Here is a 19,158-nt window from a genome sequence, read left to right as displayed (position 1 = left end):
TTATGTATTAATCTGGAATGGTTTTAAGACGTCAATGAATTGGAAAATATGTGGATGACTAGAGTAAAAATATGAATTAAATTTCGAGTGAAAAGCTTCACATGCATTTGTTGTTCTTTTTATACTATTTGAACATTCAGACCAAACATGAGGAGGGAATTTAGAATTTTCAGAAATATAGTTATCAAATATATAGTCTGTAAATTCGTCACAACCAGTTGGAGCAATGGCCATAAGCTCAAACACAAACACATCACTCACCATTTCAGGAGGTAAAAAAGGTAGTCCAAAAAAGCTGTTTAAAAATTTACCGATTTCTGTAGAAGTTCTGAGATCATTATAGTTGAACCTATAGCTTAAATTTTTCGCCACCTATAGAAATTACGTATTAATTAATTATTAAAGTAGAATTTTATTTACTATTACTAATTTCATATTATACTAGTTTATAGTATATAACTTATCATAGATAAATTGTATCTACATTGTATAAGTAAGTAACGCACGCACTCACACACATGTATATACAGTACAATTTATGAACTATCGATTTTAGTGACACGATACTATCAATTTTAACTATTTTAGAAGGGCCGTAACACGATTGCGGACTTTTTACCTTTTTACCTGAAAAAAACATAACACGATTGCGGACTTTTTACCTTTTAATATTTGAGAAAAAACAACACGATTGCGCACCTTAAATATTTTTTCTTTGAGCAAACACAAATATTTAAATAAATTTACCAACATTAATAATAACTTAATACGTATAGTAAAAAAATCTTATAATATATCACAGTAATTACGCGTCAAAAAAAGGAATAATATGCCGATATTTATTTATAAAAATAAAGAATTAAGATACACTCATAACGATGACAATAATAATAATTAATTACATAATTCGTATAGTAAAAAAAAAAGTATATGTATATACATTACAGTAACTTATTATTACGCGTCAAAATAAAAATATACATATATATATATAATAAAAATCAAGTTCTTATAACTTTTTAGCACAAAAACGTGGTCCTAATATCAGCAAATAATCATTTAAAGACATTTCATTATTTTTATATTTTTCCCAAGTGTTAATTATAAATGCAATATTCTCTTCTTGCTCTTTACGAGGCTTGTTAATATTTTGTTGTTTTATACTATATATTTTTAAATAAGTTTCACTTTGAATACCCAATAAAATATGTATAACTTGGTGAATAGATGGATGAGAAGTATAAAACTGAGCATTATAGTGGCTATGGAAAGATTCTGGCCCATTGGTCGTTCTTGCCTCTGTTGAAGGTTCAGTTGCCCATAAAATCGGTGGGAAAGCGGCATCAGATGATATATAATTGTTCAGTATATAATCAGTAAATTCAAAATTATCAGTAGGGCTATTTTCAATTAAATAAGTAAAAGCATCTTCTACATCTTCCGAAGGTAAAAATCCAAGTGCAAAAAATTGTTTCAACCATACACCTAGTTCAGATTTTGAATTATAGTTTTTTAATAAATTACTGTCACTTTGAATTTTCCTGAACCATGATTGGCCTAAATGAAATCTGCAGGCCATAATTTTGCAGTTTGGGAAAAAATGTCTAACAGCGTTGTGAGCACTCTTTTCAAAATCAAAATGAAAATTTGAACACTTTAATGAATTTTGTATATTTATGTCGAATCTTAAACATAAATTAATAATTGTGTGCCACATTTGTATATAAGTTTCAGTTGATTTTGAAATTAAAAAACAATAAATTATAGGAGCATAAAAACCATTTTGTAATATATGTATTGAATACAGTTGTTCAAAATATTTGGGTGCATATGAAAATGTACCGTCTGCAAAAATATGAGAAGATTGACTCAATAGTTCAAGATTAGTTTTGCAAGTGAATATAATTGGACTTGAAGTTTCTTCCATATGACAAAATAGTTCACCAGTATTAGTTATAATATTTTCACGACCATCTAACAACTGAGTTATCGCTTCCTCTAACGATTTTGGAATTTTTTGCATATTCTTTCTACGTTTATCATACATACACTTTCTCCATAACTTTATATCAGAATAAACCGGCTGGATATCGTTTTCGGTATTTATAAGTTCTTGCCTAATTATTTTATTTGGCCTAGTAAGAAGATCATTTTCACATTTTCTTTTTAAACGAGAACTCACAATTTGCCTATTAATAATATTTTTTGGAATCACCTCATGTGTATGCTCATTTAACATACTTAACACTTTGGTTACATCCTTGTCAACGAGTAAACTGGCAGAACAATTTTTATTCGTACAGTTATACCGAATGTTCCCACACTTTTTCAGAATTTTAAATTCACTATATTTATAATCTTCAACTAAAATACACGGCTTACCTTTTTCTGTTTCAAATTTTTTTTGTATTTGTTTCTCCATTTTCCCAAAACAAAATTGCACAAAAATAAAACGGAAATATATACGTTGCACAATTTAGACTGTCTCAATATAATATAACGTTTAGATAATATGACGTGAGAATGTGACCGACGGGCTACGACTATCACATTATAGATCTCTTTGACGTACAGTATTAGTTAATTATCAATAAAATAAAATTCGGTACAATAAATATTAACAGATGTGAATACTCGTACGTTGGAAAAGCACAGCAACTATAACACTTATCACTTTATCAGTTATTATCGGTTATTATAGTAATAAAATATTATTAGACGCCATATAATAGTATCCACTGGCCGTAACAATTGTGTATACGTAATACGTATACTATACTATTATAGGTGTGTTTCTTAAACTATAACCATTTATTTAAAATTATTTAAATATTTGTTTATCGTTATGAGTGTATTTTAATTCTTTATTTTTATAAATAAATATCGGCATATTATTCCTTTTTTTGACGCGTAATTACTGTGATATATTATAAGATTTTTTTACTATACGTATTAAGTTATTATTAATGTTGGTAAATTTATTTAAATATTTGTGTTTGCTCAAAGAAAAAATATTTAAGGTGCGCAATCGTGTTGTTTTTTCTCAAATATTAAAAGGTAAAAAGTCCGCAATCGTGTTATGTTTTTTTCAGGTAAAAAGGTAAAAAGTCCGCAATCGTGTTGCACCGTTTTAGAAGATAATATCGATAATAATTATATGGCTGCTTGCGTCCCCAAAACGGCACGCAATTTACCGGTCACATTTACTACCTAAAAAATATATCTTTTTTTGGGACGCAAGTAACATGCAGCCAAAAAAAAAAAAAATAAAATCAATTCAAAATTAATTTAAAAAAAAATAAGGTATAGGTAATAAGTTGTTTCCGCTGTGTTGTACATTAGGTGTCAAGTCACTGTTAATGTTATAAACTTATAACTTACATTGGTGTGTTAAATTTGAATTCAATTTCAATACAAAAAACGATTTTGAGCGGAGACGGTCTGTCAGCCTGTTACCAGATTTTATTTTCCCGGACATTTTAAATGTATATATAAATAAATAATATTTATTTTTGTGATCATTACGTTTTTTTTTTTTCATAATGAATTATGTACACGAGAAATATTATACAAAAACTTATTATTTATAATAAATTATAGTTTACATTTGTTTTCAATCAAATTTTACGGCTGTCAGCAAAAAAAAATCAAACAAAATATATAATTATAATTCATTGATCAGTCTTCGGAACTTTCGGAATTCAAGGTTTCTCCTGTGGATTTTATATTTGACTGATCCGCGAAATCGTTTTAATAAAAATTTGTTTTCTAAAATTTTGTCGAAGAATTCTTCACAAGATGTATTATTGGAGATTATTGAAGTACGTTTTTATAATAAGAAAAACTTCTACCGTTCTCGAATTTGTCCATGTACTGTTCATGAGTGAAAATACACGTTTCACAGCTGTATTTGAACCGGACAAAAAACTAAATTCCACAACTTTTTTTGTTATCACTATAATGTGTAGGACGATAATGTTTTCTCATAATTGAAAATCGGTATTTTATCGTGTAAAATTGTAAAACCGGGACAAATCACTATATCGAAGCACTTTTTCTCGGGACACCGGAACACTTGGTTAAAAACCGGTAGTGTTCCGGCAAAACCGGGACGTATGGCCACTCTAAGTATATTTCGTGATCTGTTTCTTTGATATAGCTATTATAGTAATTTATTTTACTCTTAGTATTACGATTAGGTCGATATAATTTTTACGGAAAATATTGCATTTATTATTTTATTATAATAATAATATGTTTATATTTATTAGTACATGGTGTGGTGTAATATATACGGCTGAAGTCGCTAAATAGTGCTGCGGTCAAACACTGTCTGGTGTTGTTAACTCTCGGACAGATAACCGCCCGGGCTCTTAATAGAAAAGCCATCTACTATACATACGAAAAACATGTGCTCCGAAAACTACAGTATTATACTCTACAGTAAAAAAAAGCACCAAAAATCCAATACCTAATGATCTAAGTTGTCGAAGCTTAAAATTTAGAGAGAAAAAAACTAGCTCTACTGTATAATAGAGGCGGTAGGTCATTTAATGGATGTGTTAAATTTAAATGCAATGATATAGGTATCATCATAATATTACCTATATTACCTATACCTAATTAAATTGTAATATATGTATATATTTTTTGATACAATTAATGTAGTTTTGTAAATTGAATTACATTTTCAGTTCTTAGCTTTTTATACAAAATTCTTAATACATTTTTAACTACAAAATAATCAGCAAGTATTTGTGATTTTCACTAAATTTGTCAATTTTTCAACTTCGAAAAACTTATAAAAAAAACTGTGTCTATGTATTTTGTAAGTTTTGAATGACTGTTAGATCAATTTTGTGAAATAGTTTATTACATTTTCAAGTATTTTGTCCCAGCGAAAACTTTTTTATCAATATTTATAAAAAAAATAACTTAAAAAATCGAATATTTCAAACGCCTATAATTAGCATAAAAATTAGTGAAATATTTTGAAAAGAAAATTATGTAAATAATATGTCAAACTACTGGCAAGTTTCTCCGACTTATACTTTTTGAATAACAACAATAATATCTTTAATTGTTTTAAATCGTTAATTATACGATTTCGTTAAAATTTAAATTTTTACGTTCTCGTCAAATTTTTTTAAATTGACGCTGGAGTTATTTTTACCAGTTAATATTTGATGGAAAACTTATGGAGAACCTTGTATTAAGTTTTTTTAACCTTAGGTATAAATCAAAAAAAATTTATGAATTTTTAACTTAAAAATTTCTTGAAAATTTAACTACAATAAGTACAACATATATTAAACCTTGTATTAAATTTTAAAGATTTTAAAAATCTCATTATCTATAAATAGCTTAAAAAGATTCAAAATATTTTATGAAAATTTGATCGTAAATAGAAAGTAATAATATAAATATTTGGTGATTACTTCAAGTATCTATTATGGCTATTTCATTATTTGTTCTTTAATTATATCAAAAAATAAACAACACTGATTTTTAAGAAATCGGATTTACGTAAAAATTTATGTTTTTCCTTATTTATTTTTGTTTTTCTGGTTTTAAAAAAAGTAAAAGGAATTTTGTAATTTTATGCAATGTTTATAGGAATTTTTTGAATAATATTAACTATAAACTGTACGAAAAAGCAAATTTTGTGAAAAAACATTTACATTGTAATAAGTATTATTACTAATAATTAATAAATATTAAATAATAATTTGTTTATGGTGTTTGTTTTGATATAAACACATGTCAGGTAACGAATATAAGATAAAGATTAGGAGTATCAAAGCTAATTATAATTTTTTAATTAAAACGCAAACTCGTGAATAAATATATTAACCGTTTAAAAAAAAAATCTCAACTATCTTCAGTTAATCCACTTGGAGACGTCTCTATAGACGATATTATAGGAAAAACGAAATTTTGCAATGTGATAATAATATGTCGTCCGCTCTTTCCTAGTTTCAGATACATATTGCGATATACTATAACTATATTATAATAATATTATATAAAGTGTACGTCAATCGGCCACAATCGCTACATGGCCCGTACGACTGTACGAATAATAGGTTTGTCGAATGCACAAAAAAAAAAAATCTCAGAGTCACGTGCGTTAAGATTTATGACGTACATTGTGTTTTGATATTTATTCTTACCCGAACACTGTATGTATGAATAAATTGAAGACGTCATATGCGAAAAACGATCTTTGAATATTTTTTTTAGATTGGCGGGTACAGAGCGTTTGCTATTCGCCTCTTCAAAACTAATAAATCCGACAGTATCAAAAATAATAAACATATACGTAAATAAATTAAATTCGTTTTTTCTGTATAATACATTTAAAATATCTTAAGATGTTACTCATCTGTATTTATTAAATTATTAAACGTTCAATTATTTCGTTCCACGACACCGACAAACGATCAAGTACAGAACATTGAAATAGGTAGGTATATGAGGACGTGGATGACATTGAATCGTACATGATGATTATTGTATAGCAATATCGATAATGCATAATAATATAAAACGTGAAAACATATTAAAATCGGACAACAAAAACTGATTTAAAAATTATTTTCCAGTTAAAAGTTTTACAACCGTTAAAAACCATTCGACGATACGTCGATATCGACTTGTAAGTCATAGGCGCAACTAGACCTCTAAAACGTGGTGTGCTAAAACTGCAGTTGACAGTTTACCAATTGATGGTATTTCACTTAAATAATAATTGTTAGGTATAAAAAAAACAAAGGGTGCTAAAGACCTTTTTGCACCCCCCTAGTTGCGCCACTGTTGTAAGTTATGTGTAATATTGTTAGCAACAAGTAGTTTAACATACCAAATTACAAAATAATATAATAATAATAATATGTACTTATATAATAACATATTAACTATCTTTAGAAATAAACAGGTGCTTTCTTTTCACTCAGAATCAAAACTCAAAACATTCATTGCGGTGACTTATCAACGACCCGGTATACTTGTAACGTAGATATACCAACAGCACAGCAAAAAACATTTGAACTATTTGGTAACTTATGAAAGTATAAATCGCGTATAAATCAGTAAAACAGCATTATTAATACACTAAAATATACTTGAATCATTTTTACATATTTGACTCCGCGGTGGCACGAATCGAGTTCGTATTTCATTTAGATTGTCTAAGGTTATAAGGGGCTCTGATAGTTTAGAATAAAATACAACGTACAAAATATATTATTATTGCGTGTAGTGGGTTAGCGGTATACTTAATAATTGCAAAATTGCAGTCACAGACAAAATATTATGTACACAATAAATTAATGCTGTTGACAATTTATAGTCGCATGTATAAAAGAATCTCACCCAAATTACAATTGAAAATTATTTCTTGTGATAACACATACATATACATAATATAAAATACACATATTATATATTATGTATATATACATATGTGTGTATCTTCTTTAACGTGTACATCATTTTTTTTTTTTTTATTACACGTTTATAATAATAATGTTGTGTTAAAACAATACACAGTGCGTTTTAATACAATTAACAACGGCAATTAATAAGACGCGCACCACAATATGTACAATATGTACTTTTTTATTAAAAAAAAAACTCCGTAAAGTTGCGAAATTTTTTGCTGTTAAGCCTTGCAGATGTCTGGAATACATCATCGATAAGTCCGAAATTAATTGAATTTCGACTCGACGATGTTTCACTGTACTACCTACTTCCTACCCGCGAAGTGCTCGGACGTGTCGTATTCAGGTGCGTAAAATGGCCAAACGAGTGTATATAACAGGGTGGCCAAACCGCGGTCCGCTTCATAGACTCTTTTGCAGCGGCTCGCGTCTTATCGTAACATTTTTAATACGAATTTATGTATATTTATATTTATGTATGGTCTTTTTTTGCTTTTAATTTTGGCTCTTCCATATTTATTAATATATTTCGAGACGTGCGGCCGCGGAAATCGCACGCGGCAGGTGCCGGACGAATTATATTATCGTCGTATAGTATTATTTCATATAAAACATCATATTATATATATATATATACGCACCTGCCCACGACATAAAAAATATAAATAAAATATATTGTATTGCACATGTCGACGTGCGATCGACCGCGGTCGTGTTCGTTTGTTCGCCGTACGATTTATAATATTATATCGAACGTGAGTCGCCGCCGTACCTTCCCATCGCGCGTATAACGTTACTATAATTATTATTATTATCGTACCCGCACACGGCTGTATATAATATAATATTACGTGCGTACGCCAGCGCGCGCGTGTAGGTCGAAATCGTTTCCTACTTTTTGTCTCGTATTTATTTATTATTATCATTATTATTATTATTTTTCATCTCGCCGCTGCGACAGCCGTGTGAATCCGTGATCACATTAAAATATATTACACTATCGTCATCGTCATCGTGTCATCGTCATCGACAGCCGCCGCCGCCGCCGCCGCTGCAGAAACACGACCGCGACGACGACGCGCGTTGCACGGGGACCAGCGTATGCAATTTGACTACAAACGCGAAGGGAAAGGGAGCTTCGGTGGCCGTGAGCGACGAGCGGATCCGCGTATAGTGCGGCACCCGGTAAACGAACCGATACTCCGACAGGCTGCAGTCATTGTTCGGTGCCCGTTGGCTCTATCTGTCCTGTTCTGGTCAAACACTAACTGCGATAATATAATAATAATAATATATCGATACACGTATAGTATTGTGTGTGTATATATATATATATACGATTTATATCACGTGTGTGTGTGTGCGTATATTTTTTTCATTAAATTTTAACGCGATACCGCACACGATATTATAGATTTTTTTTTATTTACAGACCGCGGGACCGGGCCGGGCACCTGCAGCAGACGACGGACGAAACGACGTTTTCTCGTGAAATTTCTCGTGCGTTTTTAATTTTTTGATTTTCCGTTTTGCTCGCGTATTATTGTCGATATCGAAGACCGCTGCAGTGCAGACTACGCGCGCGACACGCTAATAATAATATATCAGTATTATTGTCATATCCGCCGTTATTCGCCCGCTCGTTTTCGTCCGTATACACAGCACGACGTCGGAGTCCGGACAACAGCGTGAGTGTGCACACGCACAATATTATTATAATATTATACTATCGTCGTCGTCGTCGTAAGCGTACGACGATGTTATGCTTTTGCGTACGTAACAAACGATTAATTTTTATCCAGGAATAATATTTTTCTCTCGTCGCGCTCTCTGTGCACGCACAAACGCCGTGTTTGTGCTTAACCGCGGGGTTCGGCGCAAAATCGCGAACCGATGTCCTCCTGTTATATTATACACAGTCGTATTCCATTCATATTATACCGTCGTAATAATATAACATATTATGCTTAAACGCGTGATGTCCATTATTATATACGTTTTATTATTGTCCGTATACAAAAGTCGTCACAGTCACAATAATTATTATATTATAATATATTATACTCGTCTTCCTATATATATATTGAGTCATAAATTATGCGTCTAATCATTTGTGTGATTATATTATATACAGATACAGTGTACGTAAATCGGCTAAAGAATAAACCGAAAGTAAATATCAACGTCTATATTGATATTTTTTTTTTTTTTTATTACATAAACACTAAGTGCGTTATATTTGTAAAATAAAAAACAGCAATGTATAAAATATGTCAAATATTATGTTCGTTACCGAGTCGAATGACTTAATATTGGTAATTTAAAAATCAATCTATAATTATTTGTTCAACTTAATGACGTAGTCCACGTTTCAATTTTCAATCAAAACCATTTTAGAAAACTAGATTTCAGTAAATTATTGCATTTATTCGTATACATATATAGTGCTATATGTATTGATATTTTGTTTTATGGTATATTCCTTCGACGTTATATATCTATTTTTACACCTACGTAATCTTTATTAAAACCACTTAGTTTTTTTTTTATATATATTTTAGTACAGCGGTATATTCAGTAGGTAATCAACTTAAATTAATTATGCGTATGTCCTTATAATTAATCATAAATATTATACATTTTTACGTAATATATAACTTAGGTATTATGAACTTGATATTATATTTATACCTAATACGTATACAATATTTTAAAGTATTAAAAATAGGTTTATTAAAATTCGATAATATTTTAACAATTTTTAAATTTAAATCTTTAATTTGCTTTATAAAATCTGCTAATAAACGTATGATGTTACGTCTCGTGCAAATTTAAAAAAATCAGTAATTACGCTAACTATAGGTCTGATAGACCATATTTTATTGAAACTGATAATAATAATAATAATAATTAAAAAAAAATTATTAATACATATTTTTTTAATATGGTTGTCAACGAGATTTATTATTTCTCCTCTCTCTACGATCGCCGACGTAGGTAATGAACGAAAGTAGTATTCTTGCGGTTCGCCTTGTAATATAAAATGTATTTTACATTAAACCGTTCCGTTCGCAATACATAAACGACCAATTATTTAATCATAAAAAAAATGTATTATCAACATCACCCGTGAGCTTTATCGTCTGTGTCAATTTTTTTGTTACAGATCTTTGTGACAGCATATAGAAAATAATGGTACAAAGTTAGATTGTGCATCGGGATATCGGATATCTCTATTGACTCATTTACTGTTCATTCGTTATTATTTATTCGCCGCCACTGCACAAGCCAGACGGGGGCGGACGATATGGATCAAAATCAGCGGAATTATTACAAAACCAACATAGCTGCCCTGAATTTGACCGCAGCACTGGTGAAAAGTGAGCCGCTCAACGAAAAAGAGGATGACGCGAAATGGCCCTGTCTCGAAACGGCCAGCGGCAAAGGCTTGTCCACGGAGACGTCTTCCACAACTTCCAGAGGCGAAACGTCCAATACGTCTAATCATAAAAGGAAACCGCTGTGTACCATAGGTATGTGTTGTAATATATTGTTTTAAAAACATAAAATCGTATAGATAATAATATATATATTAAAATATGTTCGACGATCGCGAAAAGATTATTCCACTCAGCGATATCGACACGTAATAATCCGAAAAAAGATTTATTTTTTTGTCATATTTATGATTATGATGTTACTGTGGCAGACCATATTTTATAATAATATTATACATTGCTATAATTTAAACTTTTAAAACTTTGATGATTACGGTTTATTGTCATCCGATCAAAGTTCTCTTAAACCGTCCAAACTTTAATTTTCAGTTAATACTTGTATACGTCTTATCAATCATCAATTATTAAGTCAGGTAAATAAGTTAGTTGTAAATTTTGAAAAAAATTAATTGTAGATATATTATTGGCCGCAAAAATTGTATGCGATGTTATTTTTATTATTAGTTTTAAATATCAGATTTGTATAATATCTAAGTATCTATATTCTTTATATTTCGGAGCAGTATTCGTCGTTAGTTGATTTTATTTAAATCTCTAAACGTCACATTATTTTTATCTATAATGTGTTAGAGATTATTTTTTTTTCAAATTAAAAAAAATAATAAATAGTTTTATATTATTTACATAATAATACATTTTTTTTAAATATTTTATCATTCATAATGCACTTTAGCGATTTTTGTGGTAAAATAAGCCTTATATACTTTTAGTGACTAATACCTTATAATTTAAATAAATATCTGTGTACCTATGGTTAAAATAACCTAACCATCTTTTGTACCTTCAGTTTCACCATATATCAAGGTTGTATGGTGTTCTTTAAACCACGTCATATTTAAAAAGACCACAGAGGGTAAAATTATGGTTTAATAAAATTTCTATTTTAACCCAATTTCGAACTTACGTCATACAAACTTATTTAAAATAAACCTTGTTTGAATTGTATTTTAATTAGTATAGTAACAGAATAGGTCTGCAAATATTGGAAAATTCTAAAACTAATTATGTGTATTTATTATCTTTTTTAGGGTGTTATATATTATATAAAATATATACAATAAAATAGATAATAGTATCCACATAAACTAAAACTAATTTTTTACGCAATACTAATTCAAACATTATTTAACATTTGAATTCTGGTTATTAGATTAAATTAATTAGTTTTGACCTAGTCTACTAAAATAAAAATCAATTAAAAAATTAAATAAATTATTATTTTAACTAAATTTCTCTAGGGAAACAAACAACAAACTTATGTTAAAATACTATTTAACGACGTGATTATTTTCCACACCATCGTTTTGCACTTTTTATTTGGCTATTTGGAAACACAATAATTATAGTTGAGAAAGGTCAACACAGCAGATCGCATAAAAACATCGTTTACTATTAAGTAATACTTTAAAGTTATAATAATAATAATAATAATACGATTTTTATATATTATTTAGTCATATTATTTTGCATTACACATTTTGCAAAAAACCTACTACTATGGGTGATAGGAATTTTTCACCAATCTTTAAAAGAAGCGGTCAGCCTTGGTAATCGGTTTGTTTTTAGTATTGCGTATGCGATAGAAATTGAAACTAAATCAACCTTGCATCCCACCGGTTCCCAAACAAGCCGAATTAACAATTGCAACTTGTTTATTGGGTTAAATGAAATCGCTAACATATGGGAATTAAAATGATAGGTATATTAGACGACGAATAGAAATTATAGAGTTGACGATACTCTATAGAAAGCTATAACTGCAGCAATTATCCACCTGGTGATTTATTCACTGTACGCAATCGTAATTACTAATTGTTTAGAAATATACATATTTTAAATTGTATTTTTATAGTTGAGGACTCACACAAATATAACATAGTTATTTAAGCATTTAAATAATGCAACAATGTTTTATTGAATTATATAGTTAAATCTTCAGTTTCAGTTTCAGTTTACATAACTTAACTTCATAAACACGGCGTACCTAACCTCATTACCTCAATAACGAAAATTGATTAATTAAAAAATGTATCTATATTATGTGAATTGAAATAATGAAAAAGTTTTTAAAAGTAAAATTACGAATAAACTGTATTAAATTGTAGGAAGTTGCTATATATTTTCACTTTTCAGTTAAAAATTGAAATATTTAAATAATAACTATACTTTTAAAGATGCACGATAATTAAATAAAAATTTGAACATAAATTTAACACACATATATTACAAAAATTACAAAAATATAGCGCTTAAAATAGATTAAATATTTGATTTGTTACTTTGATTGACATTTTTAAATTGTTAATTTGTTTTTAATTTAGAATTGTTATCAACAATAAAATAATAAACACATTATTCGATATAGTACGTCAAAAAAATTGACAAGACAGGGTAAATATTGAAAATAATTTTAAAAAAAAATATCAGAAATTAATATAAAGTAATAAATATTATATCCCGATTATCGTATTTAAATACAAATATACAAAAAACGCGTAGTCGGTAAGTTACTTAAATATATATTTACGTTTAGAAAAACAAATTATTTTGAATGATTTTAAACTCATTAGACACAAAATAGAAAAATATAGCATTAAATGTAAACATTTCGTTAAATATTAATGAGATCCTACGAAAATACGATTCGAATGTAAATTTAATGTGTTTGCGTTTCTAAACGCGTACTTTCTGTTCAGGAAAATGCAAAAAAAGTTACATAATTATTATTTTGTAGTTTGATATACTTTGTTGTTACTTTTATCAATGTCAAGGTGAATGCAAACACGATTTCATCTTGCTAAAGACCAAAATAAAAATTAGGAGGTGTAATCATTGTATTAAATGTTTGTATAATATCACAGGTTCTATGCATTTTATTGAACTGTTGCTAACAAAATAGGTAATGCATTTCCTATAATAACCATGCGCGTATTGTTATTGTTATTACATATGAAAACGTTGCGTACTATTTAATTATTGTTACTTTAAACAATGAATCAAAAAAAACTACATTATTCGCAGTGTATAAATAGTTAAATTGCTAATGTTTTTTGTACTCATTAACAGTTATTATTATAGTTGGAGACGATAAAATGTTAATAATTATAGTCCGTCTCTGATTTTATTATGTGTTGTGTAAATACACGCCACTTACTGGTTTATTGAACTCAAATAAATGAACCGAATGGGTCGGCTCCTGTTGATATTTTTGGTGCGAAAGACCATCGTCACTGTTTGCTGTCTGAAGATTTTTCTATTTGAGTAAAAGAATCATTAAAATTAATTACCTGCGTTGAAAAATACAAATTAAAATACGCACATTTTGTTCTTATGCGCGTGTATAGTATACATTATAATACATACTATTATATAATAAATTAAAATATAGATATTTATTGCACAGATATATAGTAATTAAAAAATTCATAAGATATGCAATTATGAAATACCTAATCGATATTTAAAAAAAAAAAACAGTGATTTCACGTAAATTTATCAATATAGTGATGGTTTTCTTTAATATTATAAAATTATTTAAACATTTTTATATTGAAAAAAAACATGTACACATTATTAAGGTAAAAAACTAGTATTTTTTATAATCTATTGTCTTTAATCTATAATATAATGTCTACGTGTTAAAGAGGTACGGAATTTTAAAGACAATAATTCATAATATATTTAATGTAAAATTTAACTTGGAGTATTCGAGTTGGACGTGTTATACGGTTTTGGTGTTCCAAAGTCACATTTTTTCTTGCGCATAACAAATTAAAAATATAAAATAAGAACTAGGAAAGACGTTCTCGCTTATAATTGGTTTCGGTTTCGATTGTACCTAGCCGGTCGTCATTGATAATAGGTCATTGTAATGAATGTGTTCAATTCAATGATAAATTATTGCACACATAAAACGGTCCTGAGCAGAGACGGACACGCCGTATTTATATAACTACTTATTAGTAATTCGTTATTATATTAGTAATACAGTAGGTTTAATTAATTTCTGTTAATCATATCGTACAATCCTACTCATCCTATACAATGATAATATTGTAACGTTAAATATATTATTGTTCTTAGCTTATAAATTAATATATATATATATATATATATATATTTAGAACAGTGTGAGTAGGTTCGCAGTATAGATTGATTGTAATACGACTGAATATTAAATTACAACAAAACCACTCTAAAATTGTCGGAGGAAAAATGCCATATAAATTCGTCGACATTTTAACTTCAAATGTCTATAAAAATAAATGTTATGAATGTGTTTTTGAAATTTTGAAATTATTGAAAAACAGTATGAATAAAACTATATTTGATTTACATTTTCAGATTTAAGTTATAAAAATTAAGAACTTTATGGATTTACAGCTATTAAACGTTTCGCAAATTATATCATCATGATTTAGAAAGATTTCGTCAATATTTGAACTTCAATAATAACGCTCATCGCATTTTTTTTTTTTTTTTTTAATACCGATGAATGACTACTGCCGAATATACAGCTGCTAATGACGAGGAAAAACATTTTTACTGCTCCAAAAGCCGACGGCACACAAATAAAAAATAAAAAATCGTACGAATCATCGTGTAAGACCAACATCACGCGTTAATGGCTCGTTCGGTCCACTCAGAATCTTAAACGATGTGTTTTCATTGCCGTAACCGCCGTGTCTCGTCTCGGGAATTTCGGAGTGGGCACAGGTACAACACTGCGTTATTACACTCGCCGCCGTCCTCCACGCGGATATTGCGTAATCGCTCGCGTCTAACGTCCGCATAAAACATAACATCGCCCGGGTATTTCCAGATAACCGCATCCGAGTGGACGACGAGTGCGCGCGACACCGTCACCCACAACACATAAGACACACATGTCATCGTATCATATATGGTGCACGACCAGTGGCGTAACATGATGGGAATGGGCCCCGGGGCAATTAATAAATTAGGCTCCTTAATTCTTTATATAGGAAAAACCACATTATACGTTATATTGTTGTTTAAAATATAAATACCTCCATAAAACCATTAATGAAAATAATAAACAGATAATAAATTGATACTCAAAATAAAAAGGAAATCCATTTAATTACTAAAACAAATTTTAAATATCAACATTTTATCATTATTAATTTATTAATTCTATCTAATCAAATAAAATAAAATAAAGGCTATCAAATCAAATTTATAATCTTTTACGAGCACCGATTATTGCATATTCTGTGTATTTATAGGTATACAATGTTCATAATGTTCATAATGTTCGTATTAAACTTCTAATATTCAATTATCATATTAAAAATATCCAACCCTTTTTTCAATTTTATTTCAATTATTTTACGGATGTATTTTTAAAACTTACCAAGAGCTCTGAGGGCCCCTAAGATCTAGGGGCCCCAGGGCACTGCCCTGCTTTGCCCGATGATAGCTACGCCACTGTGCACGACCGCGATATTATAATATATACGTCATGACTGTAATAATAATATATACACGGATGCCCTGCAGGATGCGATGACGTCGGCGGTTTTCGAAGTTTTCACGATTATTTTTTTTATCGCGCGCCGCAGCCAATATATCCCGCCCGCGGCAGACTCGTCGCCGTATATATATATATATAATACAGCAGCGTTGTAGGTATATAATATATATATATAATCTCACTTGTCTGTCTCGTCACGTGTCCGCCGGGCCGACCCGAATTTCAATGGACTCTCCCGTGGCGTGCGGTTAGGCTGGCGCGCGGTGACTAAGTTCACGGATCTCGGACTCGAGTGCGTCAATGGGACCTTTTCTATATTATTATATTGTGTATTAGGTACGTTATTATTATTATTATTATATTGTATACATGTGCGCGGGACGGGCGTACGTTCGCCGAATGCTTAATGCGCCTCCTCCGCCTGCCGCCGCAGCCCGTTTTGTTTTAACGTTGACCAACTGTTGACCTTGCGGACGACGACGACGACGACGACGACGAACGACGTGTGTACTTAAACACTTTAACGCTACCGCGGATCCCGACCGGGGAAGTCAACATCGTTCCGACCGTCTGCTGCGGCGCGTGAGCGACCACCGCCGTCGTCGTCGTCGTCGGTTCGCCATATTATATAATATATATTACGTATATGTATATTATAATAAAATAGGTACACCCAGTGGCGTAGCCAGGATTTTTCAATGGGGGGGTTTACGGTTTGGGTCTATACAATAGGTAGGTATACATAAAACATATCATTTTAAATTTTATTGTCCATTATTTAAAACATTTAAAGTCAAAAAATATTTTAACTACATTACAATTTACATCAACCGCAGTCTTCTTGTTTTGGTCGCTAATTTATTTAGGACATCATCGGGGTCTATCATTATATCACTGTGTATATTCATCAATGCCAAACCATTCAACCTATTTTCACACGTAGTGTTTCGTAAATATGTTTTCAATCTTTTTAATGTTGAAAAAGATCGTTCACTGCTAGCAGTTGTGACTGGGAGAGTTGCTAAAATCTGTAGACGTTTGAAAGTAGAAGGGAAAATCGATATGTTACATTTTTGAAGAGCGTCGATAGCATTTTTTGGTAAATCTTCAGTTCCTGTAAATTTTTGTTTCCAAACTTTAATTTCACTCACAGCTGCTAACACACTGCAATCCAAATCACCTTGATACATCTCAACTAGCTGCTTAATTTTTTCTTCATTATGTACACTATTGGATGATGGTAAAATAAAGCTAAAATTTTCAATTACAGATCTATGAGATAAAAATCGATCATTTAATTGATTTAAAAAATGATCTACAAATGGAATGAATAAAGATATTCTGTAATAATCCTCAGGGAAATCAACCTGGACATTGCATCTGTTTTTTTGCTTGTTAGCTGTACGAGGAATAGATATTTCAATGTTTAAGGCATCACATTTAGAGTTTGACTTAGATAGTTCCATCTTGGTTTAATAATATTTATTAGGTACCTGCTTAGCACATTAACAGTATTAGGTATTTATAAAAAAAAATAAAGTTACACAAAAGTTTATAGTTACACTAAAGACATCAAACACCTTATTGTCAATTGAATAATACTGATGAGAGAAAAAACTGTTTTCGTACATGATAAATTGATAACTAATATATGTGATAAACTGATAATATAGAATATCGATAATCCAATAATCGATATGATGTTATGTACGATTTTAGTTGTTGTGTACCATTTTCAAAGTATAAAGTAATACTATATGGCATACAGGGAATTTAATAATTAAAAAAAATATTAAATAAAAACCAATGGGGGGGGGTTCAACACCCAAAACCCCCCCCTGGCTACGCCACTGGGTACACCGGATATATTATCTATATACGCCTACTACTGTAGCCGGAACACATATTATATAGATATTTTGACTATATATTATGACGCGACTCGACGGGACCGACGATTATGTCACGCGTTAACCTATTGAAGCTGTGTTAGAGTAAAAATCTTCAGTGCAGTTAAACCTCTCTTTCTAAAGGCTTTCGTTCGTTCGACGAATCCTGGAAATGTTAAGAAGACGTTATACCCCCGCATGTGTTGTCTCTGCTGTCTTACTATAATGTAGATCATAGCAAATTTTCGTTAAGCAGAACACATTTTGTGATGTTTAATATTAGAGTAAATATACCTATTATCAAATTTAAATGTAAGAATATTATCTAAGGCATACCATATATAGGCTTTTATTGGTATCTTGATTTTTGAGTGAGTTATGGTTGTGTAAAATATTAAAACTTTAAAATGCTCGTAACTCGCTTAAAAATTAAAATACCAATAAAAGCCTACGAGATGCCTTAGATAACATTATTGCCTTTAAGTTTGATAATAGGTAAATTGACTCTAATATTAAAACTAACATCACAAAATGTGTTCTGCAGAACGAAAATTTAATGGAGACAACACATGCGGATATAACGTCCTCTTAATGAAAATTACCCACCTATTATACTAGACTTTACAGTTCGTTCGACGTTTTAGACAGTTCGAAAACCGTTTTTTTTACTGGTTTCGAATTAAATGCAGCTTTTATAATCATTAGACAACGGTACATTAATCACCGTATGTATTGAAAACGCACCGAAAATAAGTTTTGAAAAAAATATTCCAAAATGTGTGTACGGGTTTCTGTTAGTCCCTCGGATAATT

General features: G+C 30.0%; 2 protein-coding genes across 3 annotated transcripts in view; one reads left to right on the top strand and one right to left on the bottom strand.

The window, feature by feature from the left end:
* Nucleotides 1-2,495, bottom strand: LOC132924711 (uncharacterized). The gene is made up of 2 exons (XM_060989154.1): nucleotides 1,217-2,495; nucleotides 1-372 (listed from the first exon to the last, which is right to left on the bottom strand). Exons 1-2 carry the CDS (start codon nucleotides 2,420-2,422, stop codon nucleotides 1-3), a joined length of 1,578 nt encoding a protein of 525 aa, XP_060845137.1. The 5' UTR covers nucleotides 2,423-2,495.
* Nucleotides 2,496-8,622: 6,127 nt separating this feature from the next.
* Nucleotides 8,623-19,158, top strand: part of LOC132926516 (scavenger receptor class B member 1-like) — a 46,002-nt gene continuing 35,466 nt past the window's right edge. Inside the window, exons 1-3 of one of the 2 annotated variants that reach the window (XM_060990881.1) lie at nucleotides 8,623-8,802; nucleotides 8,875-9,130; nucleotides 10,609-10,975. In XM_060990881.1, the coding sequence (XP_060846864.1) occupies nucleotides 10,750-10,975 (226 nt within the window). In that variant the 5' untranslated portion in view covers nucleotides 8,623-8,802; nucleotides 8,875-9,130; nucleotides 10,609-10,749. Of the gene's footprint in view, nucleotides 9,131-10,608; nucleotides 10,976-19,158 lie in introns of both variants that reach the window. The other variant, XM_060990880.1, reaches the window with a different exon arrangement.

The sequence above is a fragment of the Rhopalosiphum padi genome, chromosome 3 (genome assembly GCF_020882245.1).
Source record: "Rhopalosiphum padi isolate XX-2018 chromosome 3, ASM2088224v1, whole genome shotgun sequence".
NCBI classification, from domain to species: domain Eukaryota; kingdom Metazoa; phylum Arthropoda; class Insecta; order Hemiptera; family Aphididae; genus Rhopalosiphum; species Rhopalosiphum padi.
The sequence above is the reverse complement of the archived record's forward strand: the minus strand, read 5'-3'. Positions and strand labels throughout refer to the sequence as shown.